This window comes from Canis aureus, chromosome 19 (assembly GCF_053574225.1).
Source record: "Canis aureus isolate CA01 chromosome 19, VMU_Caureus_v.1.0, whole genome shotgun sequence".
NCBI lineage: Eukaryota > Metazoa > Chordata > Mammalia > Carnivora > Canidae > Canis > Canis aureus.
In genome coordinates this window covers 26140471-26157686 of record NC_135629.1, presented here as the reverse complement: position 1 = coordinate 26157686, position 17216 = coordinate 26140471, and the positions used below count along the sequence as shown (strand labels likewise).

At 37.3% G+C, this 17216-nt stretch overlaps 1 protein-coding gene across 31 annotated transcripts in view; it reads left to right on the top strand.

The window, feature by feature from the left end:
- The window catches only part of SLC25A26 (solute carrier family 25 member 26), a 196152-nt gene that overhangs the window by 145176 nt on the left and 33760 nt on the right, over positions 1-17216 (top strand). For 15 of the 31 annotated variants that reach the window (XR_013357699.1, XR_013357700.1, XR_013357701.1 and 12 more), the window contains one exon: positions 4998-5130. The exons of the other annotated variants lie outside the window; for them this stretch is intronic. Coding sequence is in view for 12 of the 15 variants with exons in the window: in XM_077858140.1 (XP_077714266.1) it covers positions 4998-5130 (133 nt within the window). In the remaining 3 variants the exon portion in view is untranslated. The remainder of the gene's footprint in view (positions 1-4997; positions 5131-17216) is intronic. 31 annotated transcript variants of the gene reach the window in all.

The following is a 17216-nucleotide window of genomic DNA, read 5'->3' as shown; positions in this document are numbered from 1 at the left end:
CACTGGGGTCTTCACCACCATGGAGAAGGCTGGGGCTTACTAAAATAAATAAATCTTACAAAATAAAGTGTTTGTTACTGTTTCAGTTTTTGTAATTATAGATAATTCAGTGGCATTTTATTCTGTAGCTTTAGTATCATGAAGGTTTTAATTTTGAGTACTATTAGAGCTTTTAAATGTTTACTATTAGTCACTTTATTCACTCATTTTGTAGCTTATGTAGTTTTAGCACATGTCCCAGATTTTATATAGGAAACCACTTAATTAAAATGTTGTCATAGGGGCACCTGGGTGGCTCACTCATGATCTCAGAGTCATGAGATCGAACCCCACATTGGGCTCTATACTCAGAGAGGAGTCTGCTTGAGATTCTCTCTTCTTTTCCATCTGCCTTTCCTCCTGATCACTCACTCTCTCTCAAATAAGTAAATCTTTTAAAAAATGTTATAATTAAAATATGAAATAGAATTATCAAATAAAATACTTTCTCATTTAAGGATGTTTGCCAGTGGGGCAATAAAATGATGATTCCAGGCTTATGGACTTTAACATGTGTTTGAGAAGCTTATCTTTATTTTTGAGAAGAGAAAACTAGATTTTTTTCTCTCTGATTATGATTGTGCTCCAAAATGCACATACAGTTTTAACAGCCTTTATATCTTCATAATCTTCAACTTTTCTTCTTTTATGCAAGGACTTTTTTTTTTAAAAGGATATTTTATTACTTTTTTTTTAAAGATTTTATTTATTTATGATAGAGAGAGAGAGGCAGAGACACAGGCAGAGGGAGAGGGAGAAGCTGGCTCCATGCCGGGAGCCCGACGCGGGACCCGATCCCGGGACTCCAGGATCACGCCCTGGGCCAAAGCTAAGCGCTAAACCGCTGAGCCACCCAGGGATCCCCTTTAAAAAGATTTTATTTATTTATTTGAGAGATCACAGAGGCAGAGAGAGAGGGAGAAGGAGACTCACTACTGAGCAGGAAGCCCAATGTGAGGCTTGATCCCAGGACAGGCAGGGGCTTAACTGACTGAGCCACCCAGGCACCGCAGGGGCATTTTTTATTAGCTTTTTCAAGGTATAATTTATATACCATTATAATTCCTCCTTTTAAGTGTACAAAGCAGTGGTTTTTAGTGTAATTACAGAGTTATAATTTGCAACACAGTCTAACTCTTACCACCCCCAAATTATGTCCATTTATGGCACTCTCTAGGGATAATTTTTTAAAAAAAGATTTTATTTATTTGATAGTGCACAGGAGAAGGGAGTAACAGGGAGAGGGAGAAGCAGGCTCCTGCTAGTTGGAAGCCTGATGTGGGGCTCGGTCCCAGGACCCTGGAATCATGACCTGAGTCGAAGGCAAACTCTTAACCAACTGAGCCACCCAGGTGTCCCTAATTTGTTTATTAAAAAAAACTTGTTGAGTACTTATTTGTTTTTTAATAAATGTTATTTATTTAAAGATTTTGTTTTTTAAAGAGTGAGCCAGTCTTAAAGTGTGAGAGCATGAGCAGGAGGGACAGAAAGCGAGGAGAGAGAGGAAAGCTGACTCCTTGCTGATTGCAGAGCATGATGTGGGACTAGATCTCACACTCTGGGGTCATGATCTGAGCCAAGATCAAGAATTGGATGCTTACTGACTAAGTTATCCAGGCACCCCTTAATTTTATTTTTTAGAACAATTTTGGATTTACAGAATTGTAATACAAGTTAATACAGAGTTACCGTATTCTCTGTGTCCTACTCCCCCTGTTCTTAATATCTTACTTATATGATACATTTGTTACAATTAAGGAATCAATATTGATACATTGTAATGAACTAAAATCTATAGTTTATTCAGCTTTCCTTAGTTTTTACTTGATGTCTTTTTTTTTCTCTTTCAGGATCCCATCCAGGATAATACATTACATTTAGTTATCATGTGTCTGTAGGCTCTTCTAGGTTGACAGTTTCTCAGACTTTGATTTTGATGACCTGGACAGTTTTGAGAGTTCTGGTTACCTCCTCTGGTTGTAAATGCCTATTGGGATTTGTCTAATAATATCTTTCTCGTAAATAGACTGATGTTAAGGTACATACACCAATATGACTTATCACTGTTAATGTTGGCCTTGATCACTTGCCAGGTGTTTCCATTAGAAAGTTACTCTTTCCCCCTTTCTACACTCTCCTTTAGAAGAAGTCATTGTGTGCAGCCCACATTTAAGGGTTCAGCAGTTATGCTTTACTTTATCTACATGAATTACTTGGAATTCTTCTGTAGAGCTTTGTCATTTCTCTCATCATTTATTCAATCATTATATTAGCATGATTCACGGATAATTATTTTATAGTTTGGGTTATAATCCTATAGTGCTTGATTGTTGCAGTTTGGGCCATTGGGTGTCTTTCAGTTGGTTCTTGTGTCCCTTTGATGTACCCTCATCAGTGTGAGTGTTGGTTTTGTTGTTACTTGTTTGATTTTGAGTATTTCCTTAATTTTTGGCCATACAAGAGGCTCTAGGCTCATCTTATAATTGCTTGCTCTGTTTCTAGAATCAGCTCTTTCTTCAAGAAGTATAGTTCTCCTTCCATCCTCTGCTTTTTTAAATTTTTTTTGTTTTTACCACCTCTTTACTCAACTTCCCCTACCTCTTCTCACCCTCCATAACTCATATTAATAACTTAATGGGTATGTATTTGTGTGTATCTTTTTGCTTCCACACTATCATAATCATATCCAAATACAGTTTTTGTTTTGTTATTTGTAAAAAGTGGCTTACGTGATACATATTTTTACATATTTATCTTTTTCTGTCTTAGCAATACCTGTAGAAGTCTCTTCATGTCAGCTGCTACAGTTCTGATTCATTCTTTTAAATGACTGTTTTACTGTTCTGTGGTAGAAGATTGTTTTAAGATACCAAACTATTTTCCAATTAATGATGTTCATATACTTTGCTTCTAGGTGTCAGCCACTACAAACTGTTGTAGTAAACATTCCTATATGGAAATGCTTTATCTCAGGGGGATAAATTTCTTAGAGTGGGTTTGCTGTACCTAAAGATATGTTTTTAAAATAGATGTTTCTAGGGATCCCTGGGTGGCGCAGCGGTTTGGCGCCTGCCTTTGGCCCAGGGCGCAATCCTGGAGACCCGGGATTGAGTCCCACGTCGGGCTCCCAGCATGGAGCCTGCTTCTCCCTCTGCCCGTGTCTCTGCCTCTCTGTCTCTCTCTGTGTGACTATCATGAATAAATAAATAAAATCTTTAAAAAAAAAAAAGAAAAGAAAAATTATTAGAAAAAATAGATGTTTCTAGATTATAACATTCTTTAAAAACCAACAACTCACACATCTACTAGCAGTGCCTGAGAGAACCTTTTTCCTTGCATTTCTGTCTACAATAAGTAGAACAGGTCATATCAGTTTTACTATTCTAATTGATGTTAACTAGTACCTCCTTTGTAGTTCACTTTGAATTGACCTAGTTTGGGTGTTGTTTGTTGGCAACAGTGGCCACAGAGTGGGAATTGCTTTTGTAAATTTGCCGGCTTCTGTCCTTTGCCTTTTCCCCCTTGGGTACTCGTCAGTTTATAAGAGGTCTTTGTATTTGTAAATATTAGACCTCTGTCTTCTGTAATTGGACATATTTTCTCCAAATCTTATTATTCTTTTGTTTTTTCCATTATTTGCTATAGAAATTTTCATTTTGGGGGATGCCTGGGTGGTTTAGTGGTTGAGCATCTGCCTTCAGCCCAGGGCACGTGATCCAGGAGTCCTGGGATCAAGTTCCACATCGGGCTCCCTGCATAGAGCCTGCTTCTCCTTCTGCCTGTGTCTCTGCCTCTCTCTCCCTTTCATGAATAAATAAATAAAATCTTAAAAAAAAAGAAATTTTTATTTTTTTCATTAGGAAATATGTCTGTCTGCTCATTTATAGCTTCTAGGCTTAAGATCCCCTTTATAGGGATCTCTGGGTGGCGCAGCGGTTTGGCGCTTGCCTTTGGCCCAGGGCGTGATCCTGGAGACCCGGGATCGAATCCCACATCGGGCTCCCTGCATGGAGCCTGCTTCTCCCTCTGCCTATGTCTCTGCCTCTCTCTCTCTCTCTCTCTCTGTGTGACTATCATAAATAAAAATTAAAAAAAAAAGGTCCCCTTTATATGAAGTACATATGTTTTCTTAGATTTTTTGGCAGATTATTTTTTAATTTAAATTCAATTTAGTTAACATATAGTATATTATTAGCTTCAGGGGTAGAATTTAGTGATTCATCATTTGCATAAAACACCCAGTGCTCATTACATCAAATGCCCTCCTTAATGCCCATCACCAGTTACTCCGTACCTCTACTCATCTCCCCTGGAAGATTATTAACAAAAGGAATTATTTAACATTTAATCTGTGTAGTATTTACTTTTTGTGCTTGGAGTAAGATGGGATTCTCTTTGCTTATAGTTGCCTGTAGTGTATTATTGCCAGCACCTTTCCCCATCTTTTCATAAGTTAAATTCTCATACATGTTGAAAGTTATTGCTCTTGTTTCTAAAAATATTCTTGGCAGGATGCCTGGGTGACTCAGCAGTTGAGCATCTATCTGCCTTTGGCTCAAAGCGTGATCCTGGAGTCCCAGGATCGAGTCCCACATCGGGCTCCCTGTATGGAGCCTGTTTCTCCCTCTGCCTCTCTCTCTCTCTGTGTATGTGTGTCTCTCATGAATAAATAAATGATACCTTTTAAAAAAATATTCTTGGCAAAAAGAAAATTCTTGGCTATACATGGGCATTTATTCTTCTGTAATTGTTAAGATCAATATACAGTTCTTAAAAATTATAACTGAAAGAATTAAGGTATATATATTAAGCTTGGGAAAACTGACAAGAATACAGTATAGTTTCTACATTTTTTCAGATCTTGTTAGATGGAATTTTATAGATTTGTTGATATAGGTCACATGCCCCTCTTGTTGACTTTATTTCCGGGCATTTTTTTTCTCTCTCTTTTTTTTAAGATTTATTCATTTGAGAAAGAGAGAGAGAGATCAGGGGGAGGGGCAAAAGGAGAGGGAGAGCGAGAATCTCAAGCAGACTTCCTGCTGAGCCTGGAGCTCCATGTTGGCCTCCATCAACCCACTAAGCCACCAGGTACCCCTTACTTATTGTTCTTTAAAAAAAAATCCCATTTATTCATTTTAATCCTTAAACCTAATTTTTATGCCAAGCTTGTCATTTTAACCATTTCTTTACCATTTTGTTTTATTTTAAACAGAGTATTTTTTTTAATCAGAATATGACTTGGTCCTTCTTCTAGTGGCGTAATTTACTTTCTTCACCTATTATAAAAATAGTTGTTCTTTTAACTTGCTTTATTTGTTATATGTTTTAACTTGTGGTTTCTTAGCTCTTATTTTTGCTGGTTTAAGTTATTTTGGATTTTTAATTTTTGTTACTTTGGAATTTCTACTATACATTTCCATTCCATTAATGATTACCTTTTATTTCCCCTTTTCGAGGATCCCTGTGTGGCTCAGCAGTTTAGTGCCTACCTTCAGCCCAGGGCATGGTCCTGGAGTCCCAGGATCGAGTCCTGCATCAGGCTCCCTGCATGGAGCCTGCTTCTCTCTCTGCCTGTGTCTCTGCCTCTCTCTCTCTCTCTCTCTGTGTCTCTCATGAATAAATAAAATCTTTAAAAAAAATATTTCCCCTTTTCCCTGCACATTTTTGAGTTTCCATACTGTTTCCTTCCAGGTGCCAGGTGTAGGGTTTGGTATCCATTTTTCTCTCAATACTTGTTAGGACCACTGCTCTAGCTTCTGATGTTGCAGGTGGGAAAGTCTGGTAGCTCTCTAAGCTTTCCCCTCTGTAAGGAATATGTTCTTTCCACCTGCAGGCTTGTAAATTTTTTTCTCTCAGAGTTTAGGCACTTACTAAGTTATGCCTAGGTCTATGTCTAGAATAGAATAAAGTGAGCTCTTTTAATCTGCAGATTGAAGTCTTTGGGCCAAGGAAATTCTCTTCTGGTATGTGTTTTATTATTGCCTTACTACTATCTGTTCATCTTTCTTTTGCTGGAACTGCTGTTCATCTCATTAGTTCTGTCCTCCAATTCTCTTATCTCTTCTATCATGATTTCTCTTTTGTTGCTTTGAGCTCTTTTTTCCATTTGATCTTTCATACCACAAATTTGGACTTTTGCCATGATCCATTCTTTCTTTCTTTCTTTCTTTTTTTTTTAAAGATTTTACTTATTTATTCATGAGAGACACAGAAAGAGAGAGAGGCAGAGACACAGGCAGAGGGAGAAGCAGGCTCCGTGCAGGGAGCCTGATGCAGGACTTGATCCCGGGACCCCAGGATCACACCCTGGGCTGAAGGCAGGCGCTAAACCACTGAGCCACCCAGGGATCCCCTCTTTCTTTCTTTTAATCATTTGTATGGTTTATTTGGAAAATTAGTGCTTTTAGATGCAGGAAGACTTCTGTCTGCTGTAATTAAATCTCCCTTAGTTAGCTTATTATTTTTCTGACCGTTATTGGCCTCTTACTCTTCACACAGCTCTTTTCAGTTGTGGGGTTGCTCCCTTTGTCATGACTGGTAACTGTCTTTTCAGATGCTCAATGTTATGTGTTGTCATATTTTCCCTGTCAGCTCATAAGGGCCCAGTTCTGGTCTTGGTCACAAATGATTCAGGGAGACCTTGCCCCCTACCCAAGGGTCATCAGCTCTCCTCAAACCAGGCTTTTTCTAGAGCCAGTAGTTTAGAGTAGTTGTTCCAAAGTTCCGAAAGGCTAGACTCCAGGTACTTGCCCAGCTCCTAGAAAAATTAGAGACACATATTCCAGTCTCTTTCTCTATACTCCAAAGAGCTTAAGCCTTCAATTCCATTTAGTAACCTACAGGCATCAGGCCTATACCTTTTGCAGCACAGGGATTGAAACTGTAGTGGGAGTCACAACACAGAAAGTGGGGGTGTATTAACTTCACATCATCATCTTCCTGGAATCTTTTTTTGGCCCTAGATTTTCATTTTATCATTCTCTTAATGATTATAGATGTATGCTTTGGCCTAGGTTTACCAACAGTAAGGATAAAAGCATTAGATGGGAAATTGGAAGGTCTGTGGGATAAATTATATTATAGTTCTCCACTCCACTTCTTTCAATGTAAAAGGATCAATTATACTTCCCTTCCTGTTGTCAAGTGATTTTCAGTGTCTCCCTCTCCCATAGTCAGGCTTGTCATTGTGACTTGTTTTAATAAATGGAACATATGTGGAAGCGATGTATTCTAGTTCTGAACAGAGATATGACAACCTCCTCTCAGTTTCTACCTTTTGCCTTGAGAATGGCATGTCTCAGATATGGTTTGTTCCCTCTAATTGGGTCTTAGAATCATAAGACACATGGAGCAAAAGCTACAGCCTCAAGGCAGCCATAGCCAACTTACAGGTGACATATGTAATGTGAATGGGAAAAATGAGTTTGATGTATGCCACTGGGATTTGAGGGTCATTTTGGTAATGCATCACAGCTAACTGATAAAATCTGGCTGATGGCTAACTGATAATTTCTTCTTTCTCATTTAATTGGGTAACATTTATTTTTATCTATCATTTAAAAAAAATCTGTATCAAACCCTACAGTTTATTTTCTGTCTCCTAAATATTCTCATAATTGGCTGACATGCATAAAGTAGTATTATGGTTATAGTCAAACACTACCTGTGAGGAGTGTTTACAATTATATATATAAAATATATATATAATATATAATTATATAATAGGACTCAGCCCATGTAGCAAAACTGAGGATAAAGAAATCAGAAAACTGAGGGCAGTGCCTTGTGGCAGTTTATTACACTCATTTATCTAATGCCCTAAACTCCACCCAAAGTTACCCTTTTGGAAGTGTGGCTTCTCTTTAATGGTACAAAAAAGATTATTTGTAGTTCTTACTACCAGTGCTTGAATGCTGTGTTCTATGAGAAGTAAATAAGAGTTCATTGGGGTTACATTTATGGAGTGGCTATGCAAAGCTTTTATTTCCTGGGATGTGTATATATGCATATGTATCTGACTTTTGACTTAATCAACAGATGGAATGAATGGGATCTATTTTTATATTTTATCATTTTGCATCTTGATTGATACTTTTTTCCCCTTATTGATCAGCTCTTGGCACATTGTTCTAACAAATATTTGTAGATCAATAGTTGATAAATGGAAAGAATATTCATTGAACTATGAGCCAAAAGAACTGGATGCTGGATTCTACTCTAATTTTGCACCGGCCTTATTGCCTACCTTCTCTTCTTCCATTCCTTTGCTTTTCCTCCTTTCACTTATGTGATAGTTACTGAGCACTCTGTTCTTTTTCTTTTTCTTTTTTTTTTTTAAGATTTCATTTATTTGAGAGAGAATGAGCAGGGGGAGAGGCAGAGGGAGAAGCTGATTTCCCTCTGAGTGAGGAGCCTGATGTGGGGCTTGATCCCAGGACCCTGGTATCATGACCTGAGCCAAAGGCAGATACTAACCGACTGAGCCATCCAGGTGCTCCTGAGCACTCTGTTCTGCCAAGCCCTGGGATGCAGTGAGGAGTAAGGCAGACATTTCTCCCTTATAGCCCTTAACAAGCTACTGTCCTTCTCTTCTCTTCTGCTCTGCAGCCCCTCCTTTCTTCTGACCATTTTGTAAACTGGTCATTGCCACACTACTGCTCAGCCTCCTTGTTGTCATTTTATGTTCACGGAACTGCTTTCAAATATGCCTTTACTACTACATTATTCTAGGGGAGGCTAGAGTTGGGGACTGTCCTGAGAGGAAGATAGCTAAGTGGGGGAGGCAGTGAGGGAGCAAGTGAGCCACTCACATGGCCTAACCACTATGCAAATCTTTTTATTTTTTTATGATTCTTTTCAAGTTGTAATTCTGCATAAATGCCCAAAGGTTGCAGGTATACAGATGATTCAAATATTAGATGAGAAGTTTATTGCTCTTGGCTGTTCTTTTAAATTTTATTTATTTATTTTATTTGTATTTTTTAGAATTTGGGAAACCATCAGTTAGAACGTCTTTATTACCAAAAAATAGATTGATTCAGATATGGGGAAGACCTGGATAAATAAGCATGTGCCTCAGTTAACAAGGATAGTTGGTAGAATAATAAGCAAAATAATTTCCTTTCTCTTGTAGGACTTCTTGAGGGGTCAGTTACAACTTTTTCCTCACCCCTCTTTTTGTTTTCTGAGTAAGGAGCTAAGCCGTGCTGGCTGAAAGGGAGGCATGGAGTTGTAAGTGGGAAAGCCAAGTGACTATACATGCGAATGCCTTTCCCAGCTGCAGAAAAAAATATGAAGAACAACCTGATTATGTTTTGTGAAGGATTAAAGTTGCATGCAAATTCCAACTGAAAGCATCTGTTTTCCTGACCCTGTGCCAGAGTTCTAACATCTTGACAGGAATTCTTGTTGTGAAATTTCTGTCTCAAGCACCTCCCTCAACTACTCTCTGGCTGTTTTCTTAGAAGGCTTAAGTCAACATGGCTTAACATTTTGGAAATGACTCTTAAGAACTGAAAATGAATTTCTCCATTTGCTTCTTATACACCAGAAGATAAGTTCAGGTTTCATTAGCAAGAATCACACTAATTGCTGAGTGATCATTGTAGAAATTGAGTGATCCACAGTTCATTAAAGAAATCAGTGAGAATAAATGTATCAATGAAGGCATTGGCATATGTGTATATATTTATATAAATATAGATTTTTAAAAAAGATTTTATTTATTCATAAGAGACAGAGAGAGAGAGGGGCAGAGACACAGGCAGTGGGAAAAGCAGGCTTCATGCGAGGAGCCTGACATGGGACTTGATCCCAGGTCTCCACGATCACACCCTGGGCTGAAGGCGGCACTAAACCGCTGAGCCACCCGGGCTGCCCCTAAAGATAGATTTTAAAAATTTTTTCTTGCCCTAAATGGAAAACTGTTAAAAGTATTTTTAACTTTATTTCCTAAGAACCCCAACTGATAAAAATAGTTCATCTTTTTAGGAAGACCACAGGTTATATCTACTTGTGACCCCATAGTTACATTCTGCTCAGTCATACCTATGTTGGTATAATTTTTGATACCATAATCCTACCATGTAAGTTATGTTTAAAGACCTCTGGTTGCAGGATTAAGTGTTAATGCAAGTGTTGAACATTTGCTAGGAGTCAGTGTGGAATGGTGTGTTAGAATCACTTGCAGTGTAAAAGCCAGTGTGGTTTTATTATTTTTTTTTCATTTTGATTGATTTGGTAAATTAAACTTGATACCTAAAAGACAATTTCTTTGTGTTCTGAGAGACTTGAATATTAACCTTGGGCATTTTTAAGGATGATTGTGTTAATGAAGGGTTAATGTTGGGCCTTCCTCTTCTAAGCCTTGTCATAAGTTTGTTCAGAAATAGTATATTTATAATCTGTGCGATATGTCTAGGATCTGCTATATATTAGAAATATTAAAAAGAGCATTTTATGAGAAAAATAGAAATAATTTATCGAGGATAAATACTGTGAAATACTATGCATTGATCAGAAATGACAGATTTATAATTAATGAATATGGTAATATCTCTATGATATTGTTAGGAGAAAAATCCAGTTTTAGGACTCCTATACTGACGTTTAATGAGAAAACCCAAACCAAAACTAAGTGTCCTGGGCTCAAATGTCAGTTAATTGGTTAAATGGAGGTAGGGAGCTCACTTTGACCTTTTCATTTTAGGCTTCTGTGTATGAATTTTTAGATGAGAATGTAATTCTGCTTTACCTATACACATTTTTTTGCTATGGGAAAATTAAAACACACACAAGGTAAATGGAATAGTATAATGAAGCCTAAGTGCTCTTCTCCAGGCTTCAGCTGGTGTCAATATTCGGCCATTTTTACTCATCTGTATCACCTCCTACTCTTGACTTTGATTACTGTTGTATGTTTTATAGTACATTTGAAGATTAAATTTGTATCCATTGAAATGCACAAAGGATAGATGTATACTTTTGAAGGATGGATACACTTCTATAATCCACATCACTATTATGATATTGAGTATTTCCATAACCTAGAGCATTCTGTAGTAATCCATCCCAGGCAGTCTGCCCACCTGGGATAGTGTTGCCTTTTCTTAGAAATTGATGTAAAAACAACCATACAGTATGAACTCTCTTTATGTCTGACTTCTTTTGCTGAGCATAACGTGTGTGAGGGACATTATATGTGATAGCAAATATCAATAGTTCTTTCCACTTTATTGCCATTATTCTACAGTAGGACTATACCACACTACATATAGCATTACTTTTGTTGATGGGCCGTAACTGTTGTGATTAAAGCTGCTATGACATTCATGACAAATTTAATCGTTGACATATTTTGTTATTGCTCTTGACTAAATACCTAGGTGTGGAATTTCTGGATCAAACAGTGATCCTTTGGACGCAATTGTCCTGTTTTAAGTTCCTACAAGCAAAATAGAGTTGTGATTGCTATCCATCCTTACTCTTATTTGATTTTTTCAGTCTTTCTGATGTCAGCCTGTTAGTGGTTGTACAGTGCCTTGTCAATGTGTGCTTTTTGAAAAACAGTTTTTAAATCGTGCTGTGAAATAGGTAAAACCTAACACTTGTCACTTTAACCATTAAATGTACACATTAGTGTCATTCTCGATCTAGTGAACGGTCACCAATGCCTGGTCCCAAGATGTTGTCATCCCCCCCGCCCCCAGACAGAAACTCTGTACTCCTAGAGGAAGAACTCCCCACTGCCCTCTCCCCCCAGCCCCTGGTAACCCCTAATCTGGTTTCTGTCTCTATGAATTTGCCTATTTTAGATATTTCATGTAAGTGGAACAATACATTATTTGCCCATTTGTGTCTGGCTTATTTCACCTAGTATGTTTTTCATGGTTCTTCCGTGCTGTAGCAGGTGTTAGAACTTCATTCCTTTTTATGGCACAATAATACTCCATTGTATGGGTGGCACCCATTTTAATTTTTAGTTTATTTGTTGGTGGACACTTGGATTGTTTGATTTATTGTGAATGATGCTTCAGTGAAGATTGATGTACAAGTATCTGTTTGAGGCCCTGTGTTCAGTTATTTTGGCTGTATACCTAGGAGCAGAATGCTGCGTCATACGGTAATTCTGTGTTTAGCTTTTGGGGAACCAGTGGCCTTTTCTTTCAGTGTGTTTTAATTAACATTTCCCTGATGACTAATGATGTTGAATATCTTTTCCTGTGCTTATGTTAGCAATTTGTATATGTATTTCTTTGTGAAGTGCGTGTGCAAGTCTTGTGTGTAATGTAAAAATTGGATTATCCCCCCCACTTTTATTTTTAGTTAATGAGGTTTGAAAGGTCTTTATATATTCTAAAAAGAAGTCCTTTTCAGGTTATTTTGTGAATATTTTCTTTCAGTCTGTGGCTTGCCTTTTTATTAGTAGTAACTTTCATACAACTGAACTGTAAAAAATGTTTAAGATGATAAATGCTTTGTAACAAATTTAACAAATTAAACTTTTAAAAAAATTTACAATTTTCACATTGTTGTGCAACTGGTCTCCAAAACTCCTTTCATCTTGCAGAACTAAAACTATGTACCCATTGAATAAGAACTCTCCTTCTCCCTCTTCTGTCTCTTGGCAACCACCGTCCTACTTTCTGTGTCTATGAATTTCACTACTCTAGATTCCTCACATAAGTGGAATCATACAGTATTTGTCTTTTTGTGATTGCCTTATTTCAATTAGTATAATGTCCCCAGGATTCATTCCTTCTGTAGCATTTATCAGAATTTCCTTGTTTTTAAGGCTCATATTTATGTATGTGTGTGTACACACACACACACACAGTATTTTGTTGAATAATATTGAACATCTTTTCATATGGTTGTGGCCTTTTGGATATCTTTTCACGAGAAATGTCTGTCCAAATCCTTTGCCCATTTGAAAAGGTAGGTTTTTGTTGCTGTTGAGCTATAGAAGTTTTTAAAAATATATTCTTTATTTAGAGAGAGGGCTTGAGCAGGGGAAGGGACAGAGAGAGAGAGAGAGAGAGAGAAAATCTCAAGCAGACTCCCACTGAGCACGGAGCCTAATGCAGGACTTGATCTCACAACCCTGAGATCATGACCTGAGCTGAAATCAAAAGTTGGATGCTTAACCCACTGAGCCACCCAGGGACCCCTAATATAGTCTGAATCTTAACCTTTTGTCAGATACATGATTTGCAGACCTTTTCTCCCATTCCATAGTGTGTCTTTTCAATCTAGTGATTATGTACTTTGGTGTACAAAAGTTTTAAATACTAATGTAGTCCCATTTGTCTTGTTTTGCTGTTGTTGCCTGTGCTTTTAGTGTTGTATCCAAGAAAGCATTGGCACTGTCATGAACACTTTGCCCTATGTTTTCTTCTTTAGAGTTTCATAGTTGTAGGTCCTACATTTAGATGTTTGATCCATTTTGAGTTAATTTTTATATATGGTGTAAGACTCCACCTTTATTTGTTTGCTTGTGAATATTCAGGTTTTCTAGCATTATTTGTTGAAGAGATTGCCTTTCCCCCATGTACAATCCTGGAATGGTTTGTTAAAGACCATTTGTATATATGCAAGGGTTTATTTCTGGGCTCTCTGTTGCATCGATGTGTATGTCTTGATGCCACTGCCACATCATTTTGCTTACTATGGTTTTGTAGTAAGTTTTGAAGTCATGAAATATGAGACCTTAACTTTGTTCTTCTTTTTAAAGAAAATAATTTCTGGCTATTTGGAGTCTCTTGAGAATCCATATGAATTTTAGGTAAAAACATTTTTTATTTCTGCCACAGTATCATTTAGATTTTTTTAGATTTTTTTTATTTTTAAAGATCTATTTATTTATTTTTGAGAAAGAGAGCTAGGGAACAGATTGGCATGCAGAGGAAGGGGCAGAGGGAGAGAACCTTTGAACAGAGTGTGGAGCCTCATGTAGGACCGATCCCACTACCTGAGAGATCGTGATCTGAGCCAAAACCACTTTTTACTTGTAAAAACAGTGAAACTTGTTTTTAGGACTTCAGAAGTATAGTGGACCACGGACTAATTTGACATTGTTGTTATCTTGTCTACATAATGGTGCTCTGTGCCTGGCGCACTCACACATACGTTGATATACTAGGAGCACCTTCCACCCAGACACAATTACTGTGATAATTCTGTAGAATGCAGAGAAAGAAAATCTGATCAGGACCTTCAGTGCTAACATTTGTCAAGGACTTGCTGTGCCCAGCACACAGGAGTTAGTGATTGGTAATATTCTCAGAGCTCCTGGATGAGTTCTTAAAAGATTTACTTAAGAGTCAAACCACTTACACACTTCTCCTTTTTCGTGTTAGATTTTGATACTCTTTTGTCCACTTTGTGCTTTTTTTGGAAAGATATTTTGGAACGACTTTTAACATCTCTTAAAAGCCTAAGGAATAATTCACTTTAGATTTTTCCTACTTTTAGGTTAATTTCCTTTATTAGGTAGGTGTTCTGTTCTCTATGTATGGAGAGTAAGTGGATTCTGGTTGTTAAATTGAAAAATCAGTGTGTATTGACTGTTAGAATTCTTTTCTGTCCTGTCAAATGCTAGCAGACCAGCTTTGAATGTTTCTCACCTTTTTTTGTTTAATTTTAAATTTTGGAACAATAGTCACTTAGAAGCAAAGGTTTTTAGGTCTTCAACTTGCTTTGTCCTTTGTTACCTTTGGGATTGAATGGGAAAAAGGCACAGCATATTTAAGAGGAGAATCGCTTTGTTACCGCTGCAACATTAAAGTGGAAAACGCTAAATCAGTCATAGAAATTTGGACACTGTCAGGCAACAAAAAGGAGACATCTCTGTGGGTCACTTGTAGGATCCCTTGAAAATTGGAATGAGTCAGTTCTCGGACCCAGTGTGGTATCCATGGCAGGCCTGCCAATTCCATGCTGTACTTCAAACCCCTATTAATTTGAAGTCATAGCAAAAAGTTTCCGTTTTTTTTTTTTTTTTGTCTTATTGCTAGAGAGTTTTAGGTTATTTCTGCCAACGTACAATAGCTTTCATAGCTTTTAACTTATGCTTCCTAGAGCATTCATAGTAGTATTATGTTCATTGCAGCTAACCATCAAGTATTTTTTAAAACAGTGGTGATATTCTAATGTGATTTTTTTCCACTGAAAAATAGATTTTTTTTTTTGAAAAATAGAATTTTAGAGATAAATAAAACCTTAGAAATCATATCTTTATATTCCCTGGGTTTGTTATAAATCACTTCATTATTTTTTAAGGACCATAAGGTCACAGACACTTGTTTTAAGATCTCAGGGTTAAAAAAAGCATTGATTGGCTTCAGTGATGATTCTGGTCCAGTAGTTAATGAGAGGTAAAGCATGTTCATAATGTAATTTTGTAAATTCTTTATTTCATTAGTAATGCCCAACACTTCCTTCCCCTGCTCACCACGCCTATATTTAATTTATCTACTTCACATGAAATCCTCACATGTACTCTTGTACAGCATTATTGCTGTGTTTATTACTACTAAGTGGAATCCATGTTGAATTTTAGCAGGTTTTTTTCCCCTCTGCATCTGCCTCTTTGATGGTAGCTGGGTTTACTGCTGCTAACTTATTAGTGCCCTGGGTCGTAACAACCTTATTCAAACACAACATCTTAAATGGAGGCATTAAAAAGGTCACAACAGTGAGCCATTTTGTAACTTTTGGTGTAATAAAATGAGTATGTTGTGTTTTGGAATATAAGACCTCTGAGTGCAGCTATTCATTTTCTTCATCTATAAAACATTTTAGAATAACAGCTTACATCTGTTTGGGGTTTAAAATTCCACATTTTGAAGAAACATCACTGTTCTGTAACTCCAAACCAGACATGGGGAGGGAGCTAGCTCTTTGTCAGACCCATGTTCTGTAGAGGTTGGGAAAAGGGTTTGTTTTAGCCCGGGAGCTGTATTCGCTGGCAGTACTCCTTTCACATGTGTGGAACACATTTTCATTATTGTTTCTTCATCTTGTAAATGACAAAAAGCATTCAATAGAATTTTGACTTGAAGAATATTTGAAAAATTTTTTACACATCAGGAGTTTATCTTAAGAGGGATATTTCACTACCAGAAACCAGAAATAAATTTAATTATTTAAGCATTTACAGTGCATTTAATTACCTTAGACTGTCAGTTAATCTCGTTTTAGAGAGTAAAGCTGGGGTTTACTGTTGGCTCACTTTTTTAAGATAGATACCCTATAGAATAGTTTGGCCATTTCAACTGTGTGATTTTTAAATTACTTCTTTAAACTTGAAGGAACAATTTAATGAGTAGCTTTTAGTAAAGGAAAATGGGCAAAATGCTCATCTGTAGGGTTCAAACTCTAATACATTAAGTATCCCAAAAGCGTAGATATCCTACAATGAAGTTTTACAGGTTATTTTTATTTTTACTTATTTATTTTTAAAGATGTACTTATTTGTTTGAGAAAGAAGACCTGAGCTCCTACCAGCAGGGACAGGGGAGTGTAGGGTAGAGGGAGAGTGAGAGCCAGAATCTCCAGCAGACTCCCTGCTGAGCATAGACCCTAGACTCTGCTGTGGGGCTGGATCCCAGGACTGTGAGATCATGACCTGATCTGAAACCAGGAGTCGGATGCTTAACCAACCGCGCCACCTGGGCACCCCAGGTTATTTTAATCAAAAAGTAAAAAATGCCTCTGTGGACCATTAAAATAAGTTATAAGGCCTTTTTTAAATTTTATAAATATGAAATATTTACATTCTTGTTAAAATGTGATAAACTTATATCTGGGAGGGGTGAGTACAAAGAAGAAAATGAAAATCATCTATAATCCTAGTACCTCTTAGTCTTCTTGGATATTCTATTACATGCTATGCATTTGTTTGAAATTTAGAAAAACTTTTAGAAAACTATTATACAGGGGTGCATGGGTGGCTCAGTCAGGTAAGCATCTGCCTTAGGCTCAGGTCCTGACCTTGGAGTCCTGGGATTGAGCCCCACATAAGGCTCCTTGCTCAGAGGGGAGCCTGCTTTTCCCCTCTCCCTCTGCCTTTGGCTTGTGTGCGTGCACTCTCTCTGTCAAATAAATAAATAAAATCTTAAACCATTCCCTCCCTCAAAAAAGAAAACTATTATACAGTCAGTTTGGGGGGTTTA